At 42.0% G+C, this 23267-nt stretch overlaps 1 protein-coding gene across 1 annotated transcript in view; it reads right to left on the bottom strand.

Moving 5' to 3' along the window:
• DRC11 (dynein regulatory complex subunit 11) overlaps positions 1-23267 on the bottom strand; it is a gene marked incomplete at both ends in the record, with an annotated part of 122217 nt that overhangs the window by 23366 nt on the left and 75584 nt on the right. Inside the window, 5 exons of the mRNA XM_079538896.1 lie at positions 1425-1520; positions 1718-1824; positions 6748-6823; positions 11350-11478; positions 17675-17759. Of these exons, the coding sequence (XP_079395022.1) occupies positions 1425-1520; positions 1718-1824; positions 6748-6823; positions 11350-11478; positions 17675-17759 (493 nt within the window). The remainder of the gene's footprint in view (positions 1-1424; positions 1521-1717; positions 1825-6747; positions 6824-11349; positions 11479-17674; positions 17760-23267) is intronic.

Here is a 23267-nt window from a genome sequence, read left to right as displayed (position 1 = left end):
CCTGCTCAGTCACAGTGCACCTCTGAAGGAGGACATCTGTCTCTGGGCCATAATGACAATTAGCAGCAGAACTGTCAGTAGGGTGGGATGCTTCCAGCATGGGCAGGAGCACGTAGGCTCTGCCTCAAATGACAGTAGTTGGGCCGTTGCAAATCAGGTGCAGTCTAATTAGGTGTTTCCAGGCTACCTTAATGATCTAGAGACCCGTTCATAATGAGCAGAGCAATCTGCCTTTCTGCACGAGCTTATCGTTCCAGAGGTGGCAAATGGGCTTTTTATCTTCAGGTGCTGAGAGAGTAACTCTCGATAGGATGAAGTGTCTGCTTTTAAAGTTAAGTGGTGTTTGATGGTTTGGGAGATTGTAAATCCAAAGTTTCCCTGTGTGAAGCTGTTTGAAAAACATGTTTTGAATTGGAGAGCTCCTTACAATCCCCACCACTTCTTTTTAAAGCTATCTGAACCAATATTTTTCAGAGAAAATCTTTTGGGAACTTATTTAATTAGCACCGCTTTTCCTTCTTCCCCTCTCCCCTTCTCTCTGGCTACTGGCACAACATGGGAAAACAAAAGTTAAATAAACTCTCACCACCCAAAACCGCCCCAACACCACTGAAGAAACAAACTGACTTCAAGCTTCGAAATCACGATGTGACGTTTTGAAGCAGGGTTTTGTCCAGCTGATCTGAAGCAGCCCAACCTGTCTGCCCAGAACAGCTCACAGATTGCTGCAATATTCAGTCTGGGCATCTTAAGCCTCGCTATTTTTGAAACTGACCTAGAAACCTAATCAGTATCACTTTTCAGAGTCGCTCCAGTCTTTCATTATTGAATTGCCCTTGCGCCTTCATCAGGTGAAAGAGCATTTCTCAAGATAATTCGAGTAGAAGTGCTGCAAAATCAAATATTTGCACGCTAAAAGGATTACAGAAAAGGAACACAACACGAGATTAGGGTTGGCTATTTGCCCTGCGCCTTTTAAATGGAACTGCTGATTGAATGGTAGGGTCTGTAAGCTCCCAGTTATTTTTGTACTGACGTGATCTCAAGTTTAAATGCTTGGGTAAGGAATTCTGGGAACCCTGGGCTATGGTATTTTGTATATGGCAATGCTGTGCAAATAGATGTGAACGTGATGTGTGGGTAACGCATTAAAATGATGGATGTCTTGATTTGTTTAAATAAACTTGGCTTAGTCATGCATTCCCAGCTCCTTCCATAGGAAGAAGCAATGTAGTTAAATAAGGTGCACCTGGCTGTATGTTGCTGTAGGTAAGTGAAAGGTTTCACCAAGACATTGGAAGTGGTTGTTTGATGTACAGTTACCATCTTGCAATTGGTATCCATGAGTCTAACTCTTGCACTGATCACACTGTGGGTAGAAAATTAGTGTTTACCCCCAAACTCTCACAATTCGCTGCTCTTACCTTTTCACTTTTTTTCCCCTTTTTCTTTTTGCTACTCTTCTCCCCATCCACGGCCAGCTTGAGATCCTCCAGCTTTTGTTGCATCAATTCATCCACCTGTCCAGACAGACACAATTAAATCTTTCTAAGTCTTCTGTTCTGCTACCAGCTTGCAATGAAGCGTGGAAGCAGAGAACAGGTAGTGGGCACTCTGGAAGGAGGTAAGGTCAATGCCAGGACTGGTTCTTCCATGTTCAGAGAAATACACGCAAGCAATGCACATTATTAGAGTCCCCTCGCTGTTGTCAGCTCACCTGCACTCTGATCTCTTCTTCCACTTCTTCCCGCTTCTCTGCTTTGATCAGCTCTGGGTCGTGATCCTGGAGGAAATCCCTTCCTTCGTCTCTGTTCTGCCAAATGGCTGTTATCCAAAAGAGAGAAAAAAAGGGGGGGGGAAACTTACAGAAATCGTTGATTTCTCCAATTGCTTCTGGAGGCTTAAAAATAAAACAGTTAGTTGTAGGCAGCTCTTATTAAATTATTAGTGGTATGAAAGAAGCAGACTCGAGGGACCCTTACCAAGTTCAGAGCCCTGTTGTGGTAGGATCTGCAAATCTTGAGGTTAACTGTTGCTTTTTTTTTGTTTTTGCCTTGGGCTGTAAATTGGTATTGGGTATCAGGAGGATAATAATGGGACATTGAGGCTGTCATGTGCTGGTTGTAGAGCTGAATGCCTGGAGTGTTGCTCACTACCTGCTTTGGACAGTGCAGTGTTGCTTAGCCATGCCATGTCTCATTTTGGCAACTTTTTCTCTCTGCTTACCAGCATTATGCTCAATTCTTTATCAAAAAACAGTTGCAAAGGCAGCTCCTGCCTTGAGGGATATGCTTGCTATGTGGCTCTTGGCTGGCACAAAGCAGGGAACCAGAGTAAAGTGTTGTTTATTCCAGGCATTTTTCCTTGTTCTCTCCTGGTCAATTCTTTAATGCTTAGTTAAAGAGGACTTCAGCTGTTGCAAACATGTGTAGGAATTCACATGGAGTTGGAATGTGGGCCAGAAGCACTGGGATATGCAATAGACATAGAAATGAGATGGGGCGACAAGTCTGACAAAGCAATATCATGCATCCACCCATGAATGACATAGAGTTCATTTGGGGAGTTCTCAGCTTCATGGGCTGAAAGGTGGCTGAAGTCCTTCCCCAAAAGACACAGGATCCATCTGATAAGGCACCTTCATCTCTTAGTGTTCTCCAAAGCAGAAGTAATAAGGAGGCCAAACTCCAGGTTCAAAGCAAGCTGGTGTAGGTCAATGATCAAAAGAGCCCCTTATCTATAATAAAGTAATTAATGATGTGGAGGTATGCTTTCTTTTTTTTTTTTTTTTTTTTTTTTGTTGGTGCGAACTGTAGTTTGGTCTTCAGAAAGAAAACTGAATGAAGTCTGGCAAGCTCTGTACATGTCTGAATTCTTGCTATTAGCAGAAAGTACCTTTTTAATGGAAACGCCTCTCCTCTTTCTACATTTTTTTTTTTTTTTTTTTTTTTTTAAAGCTAATTTAAAGGAGGACAATCCATAACTTTCACTTCCTTGCATTTCAAGCCCCGGCAGTATCTCTATAAATGACAGCTAATCTCCAGCAGTATGCACTAATTCAATTTCCAGATGATTTAAAATGACAGCTTTCTACTTTAAGACATAGGCTCCTTTATGAATCCGTTTTGTAAAGGGGACTCTTTCCTGTACCTACTGCCATTTCTAAGGCACTATAAATTCACAAAGGTTTTCACAGTACCCATAGGAGATCATTCTGGTTTTAGCCCCGCTAATATAATACTGGCTGCTATTTCCATCCTCGACGAATTTTTCAGAGCCCAATTAAGTGCAGAGTATTTGCAACTTTACACGTGGGGAACAGTTTTTGCAGGTGAGTAGCTTTAGTTCCATCACAAAACGTGGTCAAGATGGAGAAGGACAGCAGGTTTTAGGGAACGAGGAAAGAAACTCAAAGGTATAGACATAAATTTCTTTCAATTACTCATGGGTCATCAGGCAGCATGACAGATGTCACATAATATTTCAAGAAGGAGAGCTGACTTGCCCTCGTTACAAGGTACCTCCTTCAGGGTTACCAGTTTGGAATTTCAGCCTTGGGGAAAGGGAATGTTACACGGGAGTGATGTGAATTGTTAAACACTTTCTTGCTTGGGTCAACAGGTTGCAGGTGTTTTGTTTTCACAGGAGTGCTAAGGTTTAGGTGTTTATTTTTCATGGAGGGGTCCGCTGATTTTTTTTTTCTTTTTTTCTTTATTCTGTTCTTTCCATGATTGTTTGTTGTCATTTTGTAAATAGATTAGCAGTTAATAGCCATGGCAGACAAAGCAGTGATGCTCCTTGGAGCTGTCTTTGCTATTACCTGGCAGTGAGTTCTCTGCATTATATTAGCAGTCTCAGGAGATGCATAGCTCATAGACATCAGATGCTATGTTGTTCTTTCACACATCAACAAAACACCTCAAAGTTATTTTTAAAGCGAGGTCAGAAGGCTGAGGATGTTGTCTGCAATGGTCAGTCTGGTGTTTTGTTACAGACAGTCATGCAGCTATGAAGCTATTTTTGTGAGTGTGTGCAGTGCAGTTTTATATCACCTCTTCTAAAGCAGTGCAAGCTTATATTTGGATTGCTTTATATGCAGACCTCTCCTAGCTAGCCAAAAGACAGCCAGTGCTGACATCTCTTCAGCAGCATTAGTTTTCCTTTTGCAGACTAGCAGGTAATTCAAACCTGCTGAATATGTTTTTCACTCAGAGGGTGGTGAGGCACTGGAACAGGTTGCCCAAGGAGGCTGTGGATGCCCCAGCCCTGCAGGCATTCAAGGCCAGGCTGGATGTGGCTCTGGGCAGCCTGGGCTGCTGGTTGGTGACCCTGCACACAGCAGGGGTTGGAACCAGATGATCATTATGGTCCTTTTCAACCCAGGCCATTCTAGGATTCTATAAATTTCAGAGCAGCTTGCAACTATTAATTAAAACACTTCTATTTTGAAGCGTGATGCTTCTCTTCTTAATGTGACTGCTTTCTGGCAAAAGGGTTCACAGCTTTTGACAGGAGGCAAAACCACACAGTGTCACCCCACATTAAAGTGGGTGTTTGGGTGGAACTCCAGTTCCAACACCAAGCAAGTTAAGGACCAACTGGCTGCTGTAAAATGGGGTAATAGTGCTTTGCTGCCTTACAGCATGACGGGTTGCAAAAATGAAACCTAAGAAAGCTGAGGGGGTGATTCAGGCTACTTACATTTGCTCCACGTACGCTTTTGCTATTCCCCTGTAAAAGCAGATGTTGCTTGCACAGGAATTGCCTGTTTCCAGCAACACTATGTAAAGTAAGTGTTTGAGATAGGGCTTGGCAAATGTAGCTTAGCAACTAGTAAAACTGACAAATACAGTTTTGGGAGAACAGAAGTGTTCCTGAGTTCCACTGAGGTTTGTTTAATGGTTTTAGCTTGGTAGAGAAGGGGGGGGGGGGGGGGGGGGGAAGTGGAATGGAGATGCCTGTAAATGAAATGCTTAGAACTTGAAGCAAACTGTTCTGCCTCTTTTTAAATGCTTAAGCAACCTAAGAATGCATCGGCCAGTCTCAAAGGATGGGAAGACTTTCTTAATTCTAAGAGCTGGGAGAGAGGTGACAGAACAAAAACATTCAGTGTTTGGACAGCTATCGTTTCAGCAGGCTGCAGCCTCATCCAGAAGGCTCTTGAAATAAATTGATTGCAGGCACCTGGTATAAATCTTACTTAACTCAGCTTCCTTACTTCAGTGACGCTTTCAAGATTTATGCAGTAATAAACTTGAACTTCTGTGAAGATTGCGACAGTAACTGAGCTATTTTGATATAACAATAGAGAAAAGCCCCAGTGTGGAAAGACCAAACTCAAGCTGCTTTTTCAAAAGAATTCTGCTGCGGAAATGAAAGCAGGCTGAAATTAAAAATACAAGAGATGGCTTGCACTGCCCTTGTCAGATGTTGCAACAGATTTCCTTCTGGGAGCCTTGAAAACCTGAACCTCATCCATGACATTTTGTTGAACAGCCAGCAGGTAGAATTGCAATGAAGGGTGTGATAGCTGTGTGATCAGGCAGGACATAAGCATCAAGTGCTGGTGAAGGGGGCAGGAGATGGCTGCACGGAGGAATTAATAGCTGTTAACTGAGAATAAATATGGTGTTGAATAGCTTAACTGGAGGGCTACAGGCTCTTACTGTGTGTAAGACAAAACTGCAGCTACTATTTGAAGCTTGTATGAGGAGCTCATTCTGTCAGCCTCCAAAGGATGCTGCCTGTGCCTGAGCACAAGACTGTGGTGTGCCTGCAAGTGCTGTCAGTACCTAATGGGGTGGTAGAGCTATTCACACTCTAGGGACTCGATCCAGGTGCCTGAATGGGAGCGTCAGCTCCCCAGACAGCTAATGTGCTGCTATAATGTCCCTGGGAGGCTTTGTGAGATGCAACACCCTCAGAACAGCTCTCCTGCTTGTACAAAAAGTTAGTGTGAGTAACCTCAACAAGTGTTATATCTCCACAGTGCTCAAAGGATGTATCTTGATAGAGGTGACTGCATATGAGCTAGGATTCAATTACAGTTTGGGTGACAAACACGTTTCTCTTCCCCTCATAAGCCCCCTGACTTGTTACTTGAGGTAGCTGTGGAGTATCAATCCTATCACAGGAACTTACCAGCCTCTGTGGTGCTTCTGTTGCTAACACTTACACCCAGTGCCAAGTCACTGTGTAAAGCCCCTGTGAGGTTTTCCATAGCCTGCAGGAGCATGACGTGGACAAACACAAGGATTTTGTGAGTTCCCAGCTCAGCACTGCAATGAGGAGCACTAGATGCTGCAGGGGTTCAGCAGAAGCAGCACTGTGGAGCACTGGGCAGCTGAGCTGCTATAGAATCGTTAAGCTTGGAAAAGACCTCTAAGATCACTTAGTCCTCTCTGACAGGGCTTTTAAATGACATTACTATTGAAATGTCACTTCTGTTGCCCTCAGAAAATCTAAGAGAGCCTCTGTACGTGCAGTGAAGCTCTTTGGTTCTACTTGGGCCACTTTTGTTCAGAAATGTACCATCGTGCATGATTAGCACAATGATTTTGAGAGACCTCTAGGAAGACTTGAAGTATCGAGGGACTCCCTTCCTAAATACCAGTTAAACTAATGTCTCCATTTCTATAACGTTTCACAGTTCAGGCAGCTGCACGGTTTGACCTTATAGGAATGACATTCAGATTGAGCTGAATGAGGAGAGCATTCCAGCTGTAATTGTTATCTTTTTGCACTGACCTTTGTATTGACTGTTTCCTTCCTCCAATATTGGAAGGAAATTACTCGGAGCCATTTTCCAGCCCTCATCCTCTTCCTAGGTTTGTGAAAGGTGAAACAAAAAACAGACTGTTAGTATATGGAAACATATGTATAAGAAATTCATAATCTTCATTGGACTTTTAAAGAATTGATGCAGTTTGAAGGAATAAGACACACTGTTTTATCACACCACCATGAAGCGTTTCAACTACAGTTCTCCAAGCAGGCTCTAAAGGAATCCTCTTCAGAAGAAGAAGAGGGCAGAGTTTTAGTTTATCAGCTGATCTACTGAGGTTTCAAGAATTAAATTTAGGTTTGTTGGTTGCTTGCAACATGTAATTTAAATTACCTTGCTATTTTTTCAGTTACTCTTGGGTCGCTTCACTTCTCTCCCCAAGGAATTCCCAACTTGGCGTTAACTCCGAATGGTTGAAACCTCATTTTAATCCATAATTAGAAAAATATTGAACTTGGTGTAGTTTGAAAAACAAAATATTTTGTTTCAACTCCAGCAAAACATATGGATGTTTTCGAGCCTAAAGTAAACAATGTTGACATGTTCCTCAAATAGCTTATTTTCATTGAATTGGTATTTCAAGTTGATAACGTTCTGGCAGGATTTTCCAAGTTTCTTCATGCTGAATCAGTCGTGAGTCCTCAAAATGTTAGTAAGGAAATAGATATATGGGAAATGGTATGGGAAATGGAGGAAGAGCCAAATGTGGATTCACCCAAGATAATATAGGTTGCATGTGGCTTTGCTAATCAATCCGTAGCGTGTGAGTTCCTGGGATAACTAAAAGAAGCCAAAAGCAAGAACTATACATGTGCTTCTGTATCTAGGTGCCATTACATCAGCAGATACAGTTGCAGACAGGTCATGTTAATTATTAAATATGTTTTTAATTAAAAAGTATTACAGTAATTAGTCTGGGCCAGGGAGGACACGCAAAAGCATTCACCATTTCTATCCTATGATCCATAGCTATACTTGAAAGAGGTTCAGGAGTTTCTTATCACTAACAATCTGAGTTAGATATAAGCAAGTATTGGAGGATTTGACACTTGGAGCTCAAATTCCCAGTTGCTCTGCTGTATTCCCAGCTTCTCCAGGGTAGCATTTTCAGATGCATTCTTAGATCTGCAGTAGGCATGCTCCAACTCTGCAGCCTTCTTTCAACTTTTTTTGTTATGTCTTTTAGCAAATCATTAAAATGCGCTGGTCTAAAAGAAATACTTCACTGCTAAGTGTTAAAAATAAAAATTAAAAAAACCGAAGAGACAGCCTTAAATTAGACTTAGTCATTTTTAACCTCAATAAAGGGAGGATGCATATTTTATTGCTAAAAATGTGACAAGTTGTTTTAACTACTAGTTGAACTGATTTTATACACCAATGTAAATAACATTGTTGCATTGGTTTCAACGAGCTGAATCAAAACCACTGCATGTCCAACCACTGTTGGAAAATGCTGCTCTGAATTCCCTCTTCCTATGCTGACAGCATAGGAGTCAAAGTAAAACAAAGGAATTCTTTTCCTTTGAAGCCAGTTGATGCATTTTTCTGTGTTTGGTGGTGGGTGGATGGCTGGATAGCATGATCTTGAAGGTCTTTCCCAACCTTGGTGATTCTATGATGGAATCCATGCTTATTCCCTGTTACGTGCTAAAGCCCCTCAAACCAGAAAAGCACATTCTGATTTAAGCACGAGCGTGGAAATAAGTGTTTTCATTTTCGAGGCTTTCTTCAGTTTAGCCCAAGTCAGATGGCTCTGTGGCTTTATATTCTCATTCAGGATGGTGAACTGACTCCGTGCTGAGCTTCTGCTATGGAGGTTTTGCTAATGGACTTCACGAAGGACAGAATATCTCACTGTATATCTCACTGTTCAACGCTTGAGGATGAAATCTAGGGATTGCTCAGCTGCACTCACATTTGGTGAGAGAGACAAAGTGCATTACTGGGTGAAGCAGCTCAGGCTGGTCTAGCATGTGGAAGAGGGATCACACGGTGCAAAAGTTGCTTTTGTTCTTAGGTGCCCCATGGGAAATCAGATCAACACCTTCCAGAGAAGAAAATGAAGTTGCTCTGATATCAAATATGCTTCTTTAGAGATTGCTATCAGGCTTCAGAAATATTTGAGTTTCCTTCTGGGATCAAACTTTTGTTTTCTTAAAGAACTGAAGTTAGGAGCAAGGCTTTTTTTCTGACTGCCCCACTATGACTTATAGCCTATACTTATTTTAATAAGAGTCCTGCTGTTAGAACTTTTCCATGTACTTCCCAACTGCTCTTAATATCTACTTTTCCCTGTCAGTATTATAACCTTGGAGAGAATGTTCCCTTTGTTCTTTCTCAATGAACCATAGAGAGCCTGATATAATGGCTCAGAATTTTACTTGACAGGACTTGTGATGGCTGAAGAGATGAGAAAGACATTGAGTTGTAAAGCCTCAGAGCTTTATGCTGTTATTTCACCCAGTTTCAAAACAACCTTGCAGAGGCTATGAGAAGAGATTCATTTCTGGCACTGTGTTGATTCTTAGCTAATAAAAGGTGAAAGAAACACAACAAAGAATCAAATGTATCCTGTGAAAGTGCTGGTTTTAAGCAGGTGAGTTAGCTGACATCCAGCTTTAGGAGCTCAGGTTGGTTTTGGTGTTTTTAGCACATACACCTCACTGACTTGGACTGTCTGGAACAGCCTTCTCCATTGCCTTTGCAAGACCAGATGCTTTGTTTTGGGCCAGCAAAGCTGAGAGGGCATAGGACAAAGAAAAGCTATTGGAGAACACCCTTGTGCAAGCATCTCCTTTCTGTGTAGCTGTGAATAGCAATGCTCTTGCAAGTCTGTAATTTCAAAAGCTTTTCGAAGCAATAGCTTTCATCGCACATACTTTTATTTGATCTTCCTCAGAGATCTGCAATGCCTGTGCTGATTTAAGGGGTCACGGTAGGAAGTGACCCAGCAGGACCAAACTTGGCACTAGCGTAAGTGTCTTGAAATCTTATGGATAACTTGGTATCAATATTATTTGGCTTAGGTCTGAAGGCGTTATGCTCCTCTTCCTTCCTTCCTTCCACTTGGGCTGGCTCAGGTCTGCCAGCTAAGGCATCACTATTCCACTTCCCACTCCTTGGAGTTTGGTGCCTTTGCTATTGCTGTCACCCTGATGGAAAGCGAACATCTGTAGATGTGTGACCAGAACTTAAAAAGCTTCCAGTTCTCCACATTCTATACTGGACTGATCACTGCCTCTTCTAGCTGGCGAAGCAGCATCAGGCTCAGAGCTTGGAAAACACATTTATGCATGCTTCTCCTTCAGCCTGCTGTACATCTTCATTTATGAAGGAAAATAAATCCCATATTCTGTTTGGAATGACCCAATCAGCATCTTTACAAGTTGAAAACAGTTAACTAAGCTGCAAGTTAAGACTTTGGATATCCTCATCCAAATTAGTTTGGTTCTTTCTAAGTTGATGTTGTTCAGTTTCCTGGCTAGCTGTTATGAGATCTGTCTAGACTGATGGTTGATGATCTTCTTTTCTTTTTTTTTGTCGTGGTTTTTCCAGGGTTAAGACTTAAATTCTGTAAAATTTGCATAGAGGAGTAAGCTTTGTGCCAGAACAATCTGACATCTCCATGTACTCAATGAGAGATTAATGACCCATATTAAAATAATATATATTCAGATATATATATATATATATATATATATCACTTCAACTTTGTTTATACTACAGTAAGCAGAAGTAGTTGCTTGAGTGAAAACCTACAATCTTTGTTGTGTGGCTTGCTTATGAAGATGCCCCTAGTCACTGCACTGTTGTTTCATAGGTTCCTTCCTCAGTAAAGCTGCTTCTGAAACAACCTGGAAGCACACCTTTGGGGTAACCAGAGCCTGAGTGTAACAAAGACTTCAGGGAACTTCTCATACATTAAGTGGTGTCCACTGTGACTTGAAGCAGAAAAGAATTCATACCCTAAGAATGTAAACTGAAAATGCATGACTGCAATTTACAGGCGTACAAAATATTGGCTTGCAGTACAAAAGGCACAGCTGGCCATTAGCAAACTGTACTTAAATTTAAGCTGGATGTCCCAGCAAGCTTGGAAATGGGTATCTGTAAGAGATAAAGGTTCTTATTTCTTGAGTTGCTATGTAAAGGGGTGGTGATAACCAATTTAACCATACTCCACACTGAAAGTGTAGATGCTTGGTTATGAAACTGGCCACCATTTTGTCTGCACAAAAGGAAACAATGCCAAAGCCATAAAGTGTGTTGTTCCTCTCATCTGTGTCTCTGGCAGTCTGTCCGCCTAAGTCAGCTCTCCCCACTGAGCTGAGCTGCAGCCATGCAAACTCCTTTCCTAAAACAGGAGAGGTAAACTGGAGTTCCCTGGGACTGTGTTTGAGGACTGGACCCAAACATTCCCTGGGTCTCCTGAACCTAAAGCTGAAACCCCAGTGATTATCAGTATCAGTATGATACGCATTCATATCCTCTGTCCACTTACAGCTGAGTAGACTCTACTACATCTCATTTTCACAAACGAGTTTTCCTATGTGAAGCCTTACCTTCTTTCCTGTTTTCTGTGTCTTCTTGCCTTTTCCTTTTTCCTTTCCTTTCTCTTCTTTTTCCTTTTTTCCCTTTTCGGATTTTTTCTGCAAAGCCATTTCCCTTTGGTCAGCCAGCTCTGCAGCAACCTGAAAGAGAGGAGTGTCAGAATGTTCACATGCAAGCTGTGTTAGGCATGCTGTAAGAGTTGTGGGTTTTTTTTTTTTCCCCTTGGTTTTGCCTTTCCTACATGGAGGAAATCCAGTATCCAGTACATTGCTTGGTAGTCCTCTATTGTGATGTACTTACTGCTTTTTTTTCCTCCCCCCCTTGTAATTTGGATGGTGATGGAAACTCCAAATAGCCTCTCTGTATTATGAGGCATAGATGAGTGGGCCTGTGTAGCTCTGCACTGCTTTAGAGGTGAAAAAGAGAGGAAGGAAGGTCCTGAATTGTGCTCATGAGTCTACGAATCTGCATTTCAGCAGATCCTGGGCATGGCATGAAGAATTTTAGAGCTGATCCATTACAGAGAGACCCCTTTCATTTGTGCTGACAGGCAAACCTCAGCATGACTATTCTAATACATCTTTCAGAAAGTGATGATTTTCATGTCCCAAACCACCAGGGCTTTTATGCAGTATGAACGGTTCCCAAAACCACCCAGAAGCACAGTATCCTAATGATATACAACTGAAAGTTCCCTCTGGGTTTAGGGCTGGGTTATGGATTCGCCTTAGCGTTTTTAAGGCAGATTGATTTTATAGAGGGAGATTTTGAGAGATGGCCTCAAGGCATGTCTAATTTCAATATTTGGCTAAAGACTGAAAGTGTTCTTGTGGATGAGATTGGATAGAGATACTGCGATGAGCTCTGACAGATATGCAGATAGCCCAGCATCTTTATCCCAGCAAGCTATCAGCAGCTGATAACCAGGCAGGGCTGTATCAGCTCACTTCCTGGCTATTTACACATTACTATTTGCTTTTTCTATTATTTCCTTCTTCCTGGATGCCTCTGATTCTCTCATGCCAGAGATGAAATCTAAGATTGTATACTGATGAGTAGATCTGTGGTCAATGCAACTTAATATATCATTAATACTGGCAGTACTGTGAAAGCATACAAAATAGATTTCCAAGTTTAAGACAAACGTTTCCTCTAACAGTAGAAATATTTGTTTTCTATGAAATGCATTTTAATGCATTGAAGATTGGACAGGGGAAGTGGAGGGGCAACACTGGCTATACTTTGCAGTCGGTGAAATTTCATTACTGGATCTCCCCAAGCATTCCAGTGTTGCACATTTAATTAAATATGGTAATTTAAACCCCAAGCACCGTTCCGACGTATCTTGCGGCGATGAGCAGTGAAGCATTTCATCCTCTTGGATAGATTAATAGATTGACTAGTGTCAAAATAGGATTGTAGTGTCCCAGCAGGCCTACTGTATCCGAAACCAACAGAGCTGCCCAGAGTGTATCCTATAGTGTAGTGCTGATACCCAGCCAGAAATCCAACCTGGTCCCTTCTGCATCCAACCTCTGCTCTGCATGCCCACCAAAGGGCAGCCATAACCACTTCCAGCATCTCAGTGCTGGGCTGATCCAGCAGGAATCCTGTAAGCACGCATGTGATCAGCAAATGGCTTTTGTTTTAGGCAGTGCTACCAAGTTTTACTGGCAGTGCTTTAAGCCTATGCAGAGTCTGATTGCAACAATTTGTTGTTGTGTTTTTATACAGATGAATAGGGTTAGACCAAGCTTCTGTGCTTATTAACCCACTATAATGGGGTGCAACTGTTGAACTGCCCTTATCCTTTTGTCTTGCAGAACATGTAACCATGTGCAGGTCTGAGATGCTGAGGCACCACGTGGCTGGCAGCTTGGCCAGCATGTGAAGCCTAACTTCTCTGAAGTCTCTGCTTCCCAAAAGAGCATGACAGGGCAAATATAATTTTGCCTTTTCTGCATCAGATACACCTTCTCTTCTATGTTCCTTTAGTGCAGATTTTGCAGCTCTGCTTGCTCCTCTGCTCTAAGCAGCTTCATAATTGCAGAGGACTGGGAGCTGGGGTGAAACCAGCTGTGTATCTAACCTCGAATGGTTCATACTCTTCTATACAGAACAATTTCCTCTCCAGCTACAAGAAGAAGCCTGAAGAATCTGACAATAGAACAGGAATGAAAGGAAAGGACAAGCAAAGGTTAGTTTGAGATACTAAGCAATCCACCTGCATTATAATACCTTTTTTTTTTTTTTTTCCCCACTGAAAGAAAACTTCATGGTGGAAATAAAAGCAGGTGTCTTCCTAAATTATTTTAGACTTCCCTTTCTTTGCTAGGTTGCCTCTTTTTGAAATGAGGCTGAAAGTGCTTTGAGAACTCTTAATGATGGGGAAGAGAATGCATATCAGTGAGGGTGGATGAATTTTAGCTGCGCTTTTTCCTAGTCTTGCTGTAGGAGCCCTGCTGGCCAGGTGATTACTTCTACCCTGTAACTTTTCTTCTTTTGAGGACGAAAAGACATATTTTTCTCTAAACTGATCTTCCACAAAAGCCAAATCAAATTTTCTACTCGTACATCAGCTTGAGTGTTCCCAAACTTTCTTCAATGCAAATTCTCTTTATTGGGAAAGGAAGAGGCAATGGAACTGAGTGTCACCTATGGATGGAAATGCATTATGTTGGAGTTATGAGCCAAGTATCTGAGACTCCCTAGCTGCCCGCAGGGCTTCCTTGTGTTCTCTGTTCCTCAACCACAGAAAGCTTGGCATTGGCTCAGGCAAGCAGATACTTGGGGTAAACGTTCTTCCTCAAGAATAAGCCCTTCCTTCATCTCTTGAAAGAATTCCTTTGTTGAGCTTTTTGCCTCTATTAGTGTTGTAGACATAAATAAATAGAGCTTGGGAATTTCAGATCCGCAGCCATAGTGGGTGTGAGACAGCCTCGGAGCCTTGCAGTTCTGGCTCTAAGACCATTTTGAACAGAAACACTTAATTGGCACGTAGCTTGTGGTCTCTGGAGAGAAAATTTGCTCTCTTTGAGAACTGTGTAGAGGAAGAAGCTATTTTGATGTCTAAGACAAAACAAAAAACGTTTCTTCTCCCAAGACCATCTGAGATGGGAAGAAATGCCATCCCCATGTTCCAGAGAAGCATACCAAACAGCAATCTGTGCACTTACATTGCCTGTACATCTCTCTTTCTCCCAGCTTGAGGATGCTCAAGGGGTTGTTGATGCTGCCTGGCTTTAGGCACACAACCTAGATTGTCTCTGCTGGCTAGAAAACAAGTTCATCACACCCAAGAGGCAGTGAAGAACCAGCTTGGATCTGGCACTGCCATTCACAATCCCACTGATTACTGGGATTCGTGAGGACCTTTAGCTGTCGGCAGTAATGAATAGTAATTAGTGCCACTAATAGCTCACAGACTGCCAAATGAGGCTCAGGATCAGCAGCTAATGCCTGCTTTTTCTCACCCCTTCTCTAGATGCTGCCGGATTAAATACTGAGATTATGGTAACATAGAAATGACTTTGAGCTCCAAGCAGCAATTTGAACGTGTAACCAAAATCTCAGTCTTATTTTGATAAGCTACTTAATAATGTTGGTAATGAAGGGGGTTTGGGAGCGAGGGAATGACTGCTAAATGACAGCTCTCTTGGCATACTTTCACGGTGATGAGGCTTAATGAACTACAGGAAGAGATTATCGTTCTGTTGGCAGCAGTGTGGGGGCAAAGCCAAAAATTGTCACATCTGATGATTATCTCTGGAGCAAAACATAAAAAGCCATTAGGGACAGACGTCTGGAACAGACGCAGGGAGATTACACTCCTTCAGGAGATTCTGCTCCTGAAAAGTGCGTAGGAAGTGGAGGAAAAACTCATGTTCAGTTGAGACAGCACATTTTTCTGACTGAATGGCTGAGTATCTTGCATTGGGATCTCTCTGGCTTACCTTTTCGAAAAGCATTTGCAAAATGTCTTGAAAGCAGATTGTGCAGAGGAGGCATTACAAAGTCAAGTAAGGTCAGAGTTGTCAAAAGGTAAAGAAATATAGAATGTATAGTAATGCAGCAATGGTTCGTGAAGTGATTAATTTGTATTTTATTTTCCCCAAAGTGTCTTTACTTAAGCCTTATAAAATGCTCACTTGTTAAATACAGTTCTGCCCTGGTTTTCTATGGAGTTTAACTTGGGAGCAACCAACCCATCCTAGGAAGGTAATAGATATAAGATGTGAAACCTTCCGTCTCCCCTGAATTCAAGGGCAAAAGTCCCATTAACTTCAATGGGGCCAGGATTTCATTTATAATGCTACACAGTAGACCAAAGTGAAACAAAACCAGTTAGCCTTGGGATTTTTAAAACGTAGGCTGGCTCAGATGAACACACAATATTTTGTTTTTCTGGCATTCAGGTAAAAGCATGAAACTTCCTTTTGACAGCTGCATTCTGGATGCCTGTAAAGGGCATGTGAAGCACCTCCTGCTCTCAGCTGTGCTGGATGGAAAGGGAGGAAAAAAATGGCTCTGGGGATTTCTTCAAAATCACATAATTGCTAGTGAAAATTTGCAAGAAAACTGCCTTTTTTTTTTTTTTCCTTACAAGTATTTTTCCTTTTATGCAGGGGAAAAAAAAAACAGGCAGCAGAACAATCTCCGCAGGCTTTTGGCTTCCTTTATATTTTATGCAAAGAGAAAGCAGATGCACAGGAACCACAGCAAAATGGCTGAAGGTGGAAGTTCAAAGCTGGGAGTAGGACGGGGAAAACATTTCTCCAGTGCATGCTACCATCCCGTTTTGCTCAGTGTAATTCCTTGCAATGCTTTTTATTTTTTTATTTTTCCCCTCTCTGAATTGTGCTTATCCTTGTTGCTTGCACCTCTAATTACCATCATGTCCCCAAGGCCTTCTCCAGCAACAAGCCATGCTTGCTGGGCAGCTTCCCTGCTGCTCAGGGCAGCCAACAATGCCTTCTTGATTCCGGCATGTGTTTCTACTTTAGAAGCTGGAAACTGAATGGACTGGTCTCCTTCACTCTGGGACTGAACAACAGAGTGACTGAGTTGCAGAGGCCCGCGGGGTTGACCTTGTTGTACTCTGAACTTGATGGAAACAGGAGCATGCTCTGAGCTTGGTTTCAGCGAGACACAGAGAGCTGTTTGTTGCAGTGTTCTTGTGTATTTTTAAAGCAAAGTAACTACTGGTTAGAGTACTGTGCTTTATGCTGGGTTACCGTGTATTTACATCTCCCAGCACCACGCGGATGCTGCTAGTATGCCCCAGGCTTTTCCCAATGATTCCAGGGACTGAATCCAAAATATTGTTTTACCATAGTTGTATAAGATCATTGGTGGCAGGCAGCTAATGAACAGCCTTTCTCAACAGGGGAACTTTTAAGGACTGCAGAGGTCAATCAGTGGCTGTTTGGTTTTCCTAGCGTGTTGGTAGCCACCACGACTGGTTCACTTAGGGGCCAAATCCTGCTCCTGTGTGCAGGGTTTATAACTTCCCTCAGCAGACTCTTTGTCCTGCAAAGATCATTCTGGATAGTGGAAGAGGTTCAGAGTGCCAACTGCTGCTTTCACTTCTTTGGCTGCTCTTAATCACCTTCCCTGTGTGACAGAGAAAGATTACCAGCCACTTCCACTAGCAGAGAAATCAGAAGAGCTCTCTGTTTGTTTCCCACTGGGAAAAGCAACTGAGATCATTACAAGGATGGCATAGGATGAGCCAAGATAATTTCAAATTCAAACTCAGCAGCAAATCAAGGCCTAGGTCTACGTGCATAAGAAACTCTTCTCTGTTTAAACTCATTAATGGTAGATTATGCTGACATGGAATGCAGACACAGTAGAACCAATCTCAAAATGTACTTTGTAAACATGGCAGCCCTGGGTGCCAATTTAAATCAAAGCTTTCTAGATGAGGATTACATTCTTTGATATATACCTCCATTAGCACCAGTATGGGTACCATACAAATCCCAGCTAGCACCAATTGAACCGTGTGGATTTTGCTATAGGAGAGTGGCTCTTTGTAGCTGAGCCCATTGCTGCTGGCTTCCTCAGACATCTGTCTGTGTAATCTGCATGGCTGGGTGTCTTCCACTATGACTAAGTGGGTACATAGTCTGAAAGGGAACTAATTTTGGTAGTCAAGCTTTGTGGTTTACCTTGGAAGAAAACAACTGTTTCTTTTTCATTGTGAAGCCATTTAGCCACAAGATTCCTGAAGAACTAGAGGACTTTGTTCAGAAAAATTGCAACTTAAAGCATGTTTTATAGAGATTTCTTCCCCCATCCCATCAGCCTTTTGAATTAGAGGAATGACAGTACCTGCTCTGGAGTTTTTTGAGAAAAAATAGCCATTGAACCTCCTGCTTCTTTTGCTGGATAATCAGGAAACCTGCCTATGATATGCCTGCAAGAGAAAAGATGGAAAAGAAGTTAAAATCCGTATTTCTTCACCTGTTACTGCCTCCTGGGGCGGTGGCTTTTTGTACCATTATGTGACCCATCGAGCATCAAAACTTCTTAAGGAATTTCTTAGGATTTACTTCATAGCCAAGAGATGCAGCTTGAAGTGCTTACATTTCTAGCTCTGCTGCTGTGCTTTCAATATCTAGCTTTAGAAAAAGGATCATTGGGTTTAAATCAGTTTTTGATCTGTAAATTGATTACAGATTGTATGTCTACATGATTTCCCCCCCCAATGTTTCCAATGGACAGACAGTTGGGTAGTGAAGGGGGAAATTGAGAGGCTTTGTGTTTGGTTGATAGTAAGGAGAGCATTGGTGTGCCCAGATCTTTTGTAAGGATTAAAATATGTGATTACAGTCCAAAGGCCGTTTGCACTGATAAGAATCTGTTACTTTCTTCACGTCAATAGCTTTTTGGATTGCAGCAGGAAGACTTTCTGTTTGGTAATATCAGGACAATTTTCTGTTCCAAATTCTGACACTTAAAAAAGTACCTGTGCTGCTTTCAAATCAAATAGTTATGTTTCCTCTAAGTGAAATTTCCCTTGAGGAGAGAAAGTAACTCAGAAAGGTTGACATGATTCATAAAAATTGCATTCATTCTTCTAAAACAACTGGTACCTTAAGGGACTTTCCTAGCCCACCGTTAAGCAGTAGACTCAATTTTGAGCTGAGACCAGTGTGTGTGCTTTGGATCTCTAGCTGTTATTAATGTAGTACCAATTAGAGAAGAATAAACATACATTCATCTGTGATTGTGAGCTTTGACTTGCATCTTCTGCAATTACTAGTTCTGTAGGCAAGCAGGTTTAGAACTTTATTCATTGTATTCCCAGAAACTGCTCTGCATGAATGAAAGGGTGCCCTTGTTAGTGTGGGTCTTTTTTTTTTTTTTTCCCCTTAATAACAGGCTTTTGGCCTCAAAAAGCCAGCATCATCAGTTTACTGGATGGTAGATCGTGCTTTGTTTTCAGTCTAAGCAGCCAGAAAATAGCTCGATTTTTGTATTAAATGTGACATTATTTTAAACGTTGCTGCAAATCTGGCTTACAGCAGCAAGAAATCTCAAAATCTGATATTAAGGCTGTTGCTACTTTACTGATGCCAGCTGGGAGGAAGGAAAGGCAATATGCACTGTGGGTGAAGAATCATTTTGGAGTCCACCACCCACTGGATGTAGCAGTAGTGCCAGCTTTCAATATTTACTAGCGTTACATTTAGTATTTGCACTAGCTCTTCATTTTTAAAAATATTTACAGTCTTTGCAGACAGAAACATTTACCTTTTGGATACACATGATGAGCGTATATCTGAGTGCTGATGAAATTCCATCAGGTTCTTCCCATTTGGTTTGTTTATAACCTATATTCTTGTGTGATCTTTCAGCTCATAGTTGGTGCAGCTCTTTGGGATGGCACGACTCATCTTTTTGTGGCAGCTACTTTGCAAGAGCTTACGTTGCAAAATAAGTTGATGTTAATAGAAGTTAATGTCAGTCTTCTGAAGTGATAGGAAAAAGATTGTCAGCTATTTACTATCCTGTCAGCTGTTTGGGGGCTGGGTCTTTAGTCAAGGATCATGCAGAATGTAAGTTCCCATGGTCATCTGTGACCTGAGAGCAGGCAGCTACTGCACATTTCAGTCATGCTGATTCTTCAGGGACATCTGTTTGTTCCTTCTGAACTTCATCTTTTCATACGTATCAACTGCTGCCCAGCAGACATGAAGCACTGTTCTCATCTCACTTCCCTGTCTGACCTCCTGTGGGTTTTACTCTTGCTTCTCTAGGTTTTAATGCCTACGTCTTCGGTCTTGTAATGCCTGGACATTGTGCACATGCACGACCCTTACAACCAAATTCCTTTTCTTATGAAACCCTCTGAGTTCAGATGTTAAACCAGGGATTCACTTGACCTGTAAATCTGTACAGAAAAACTCAGCCACTGATTTTCCTGGTCTGTAGTCCACTTCAAACACAATAAGTCACAATTTTCTTCCCCATTTTCTTTTTGGCAGCAGCCTACTCAAAATGCCACCGCAATGGTTCATCTCATGCATTTCTTGTAAGCCATTATTTTGGATTCAATTGGACCCAAAGTTGTACTTTGTGTAAGCTTGCTTTATGGTTGCTAGTAATGACAAAGCATCAGGCTGAAATAAGTGACCAGTAGGCACTTTGCAAATAGCAAGGCTGTTCCTATATCCTTGCTCCATCAGATGTGCTACCTGTTGCCCAGGAAGATTTCACGTCTGTTCTGCATCAAAGAGAGAACGCTCCTTGAACAAAGAGGATCTTCCAAACACTTGGACTGATTTTGAGGTTGCTTCAGAGTGACAACTGTTCAAGTATTTTTAAACTGTGCTCCCTTTTAGAAACTTCCTACAACCAGTGAAGCTCTCGTGATTAGAGCCAGTTCTCAGGCAGTAACACTGCAAAAAACAAAACCAGATGATGTAGGAACTTCTCCAAATTAGAGAAAGCAGTTCTGTTTTATGGAGCCAGGAGGGTGAGGTGTAGGAGGAAGGCTCGACAGTTGAAACCCTTCTCGGTTCCAACTCTGAAAATGGAACAACCATACAGAAAACCCAAACTTGCACAAGGTGGAGCTGTGTATGTCAGCAACATACCTGAAAATCCATACCACAGTTAGCAACAAGCCTGAAAATCAAAGTGGAATGAGGAGCATTATATATGCACCTTCATTGCTTGTTAATTCTGAGAGGTGAGGTGTAAGAACACTCACTGTAAAGCCTTAGACCATGAGAGATCAGTAGGTGAGAATTTCAGGCTGGTTGTTTAGGTTGCTCTCTCAGTTGAGTGAAAAAGGAGACTCCTCCCATCTGCTCAGTTGATTTTTTTGGTATTCAGAGCACCTTGATGCTTCCTTTGTGTAGGTCGCTATACCTAGCTGACAGATAACCCTCAAAGGCCCTCATGCTTTTTCTGCATGTCATTGCAAAGAGAATAGTATGCAAAAACTAAACTGTCAGTCAAAGTCTGAAAGTCTGGTTGCACATTGACAAGCAGTGGAGAATACAGAAACAATTTAAGCTCTGGGTGAGAAGGCCATCGGAGTATGTAATGTATGAGCATACAGCACATGTCAGAAATGCCTGGTTCCAAGGCAAGTCAAAACTCAGTGGATCTGTTATTTATTATTGTCTCAAGACTTGCAGGAAAATAATCTAACTGTGCTTTTCCAGCGTCACATAAAACTGTGCAAATGCCAGAACTGGAAGACACAACTCTTATTTTCAACGTGTTTGCTTCAGTGGGAGTGCTGACAACATGTTTAGGACAAGAATCAAAAGCAGGAACAAATTCTCCTGTAGCCATCAGACTTCATACAGAGGGTACAGTTCTAAAAGAACAGATGAAATATGTGAGAAGTCTGGCTGCTCACTTAAACTCAAGTGGCTGCACAGAAGCAAACAAGGCGAGACTAAAGACTCAGGGCTGGGAGGCAAATTTCAGCAGTAGCATAGGGAAGCCTGCAGGCAAGGAGTTGAGGATGGCTCCTGCGGGTGACCTGCTCCCTGCTGTGCATCCACAAGCTGCTCAACAGAAACTTGTTTGGGAACCGTGCCTGCAGTGCTGCAAGTCAGACCAGTAAGTGCCAAACAGAGATCGTGGCAGGCAAAATATCTTTCTTTGGGTCAGAGCCACTGGCTTACCAGAACGACTGTGTGTCTGCTGCAGAGAACGTTGCTGGAAAACTGTGGAGAAGGGATGTTTTGAAACTGTGGAATGGGAGAAATCAGTTCTCTCTCAAGAAAGCGGTGCAATCCTTTTAAAGGGAGCATAGTATGGGTTTGGTAAGCAGCTTTACAGAAAAGCCATTTAATTGGAGTGAATGGAAGCCCTGAATCTAAATCAAAACAGCTCAACTGGAAGAATAGGGGGATGAACAAAGATGGAGGAGTGAAAAGAGACGCTCTTCTATGTCCAGCTAAGAAAGAAAGGGTCTAATGAGATTCTTGTGTTGCTGCTCTAGATACATCCTGCTCTCTTCTCTGGTTCAGTTACTGCCCTCCCCATTTCCAAAGTTACTCCTCTTACGATAACTTAGATCTGTCAACTGTAATTGAAAAAGAATGATCTTTTATGGTCTGCAATGTAAAATCTTTTGTCTCTGATCACAGCATAGATTTCTGGCACTTCTGGGCTCAATTTTCTTTTAGCGCACAGCCCAGGTTTTAATGAGGTTTGAATGGTTCTTCAACATCTCCAAATCACCCCCAGATTTGGTATGAGTCAGTGTGATCGGCAGTCTCCTGCTGAAGTCTTTGCTAGGCACTGAAATGCCGCGGCACCCCAGTTCCGACCTGGCAAATAAATTCCTTGCCTGGACAACGGCCGTGCATTGTGCTCATCACATCTGGTGCTTCTACCCCTGCTCATTTCAGGAACATCACTGTTTTTCCTTGCATCTCTTCTCTCTGTTCCACATTGCTCAGGAATGGTTGTAGTTAAGGCTAAATATGGCCGTTGATTTATGAGAACATACTGTTGATTTAAACAATTTGTCTGGTAATAGACTCAACAAGTTACTACCTACTTTATTCTCTGGCGTGATTTTACGTGTGTTATTCTTTCTTTTTGGCCACCACTTCTCTGGCTAATTGCGTGAAAGGCCTTGTCACGAAAAATAAAAAATGGTTCTTTGGAGAAAAGAAGAGCATTCAACTCTTTTCAGGTTAAGAAAAGATGTGGGCCGTGCACAGAAGAGAAGGCATGAATGATGGTTGTCCTTTCTAGGCAGAGGAACAGCAGAGTGTTCTGCACAGAAAAGGAACAAAAACAAAGGGTGAGGGCTCTGTAGAGAAATAAACCCCTCTTTAGTTTGTAATTCTTGCCTGTTCCTGTAATCTGACTCAATATGGGTTCTCTTAAATGGAAACATTAGTTTATTTTAAGTATCTTTGCTGCAGTATTTTCTTTCCTTTTGTGTGTGTGCTTCTGTTAGTTCTTCAAGAAAAAATAACCTACACAAATATAGAATTACTTATATAGCAAGATTGCTTTCCACAGGCTCCTTGTCATCTTTAATGGGTTTGGACAGACATATTACAACTGATGTTTTATCTATGGTTCCGATCCTCCGAGCAGTTGCTTGAGGATTATGCAGAGAAGTAATTCAGTGGGGTGACCTGCAGGGAGAAAGTGTTTGGAGGATTGGAACCCTTATTGTTCTGGCTAAATATTTGGCTTTAAGTTTAAGATCAAGTGTTGTGAGGCCAGCAGTGTGCGAGAAGAAACATTCCCATGGAGGACCAAGTGTGGGAAAGGTGATATTCTCTATTATAGTAACTATCATAATGAGAAACAATAGATGGTCTTTGGGGTACACAGTGATTTTCTTAGATCTGAAATGGCAGAACCGAGCTTCAAAGACAAGTAAGAGTTGGGAACAGTTGTTGGGGGATGCAGCTCTAAATGTGGAATGTGG

Source organism: Tetrao urogallus, assembly GCF_951394365.1.
Source record: "Tetrao urogallus genome assembly, chromosome: 8".
Classification (NCBI taxonomy): domain Eukaryota; kingdom Metazoa; phylum Chordata; class Aves; order Galliformes; family Phasianidae; genus Tetrao; species Tetrao urogallus.
Note: the sequence above shows the minus strand (reverse complement) of the source record. Positions and strands in the feature narration are given on the sequence as shown.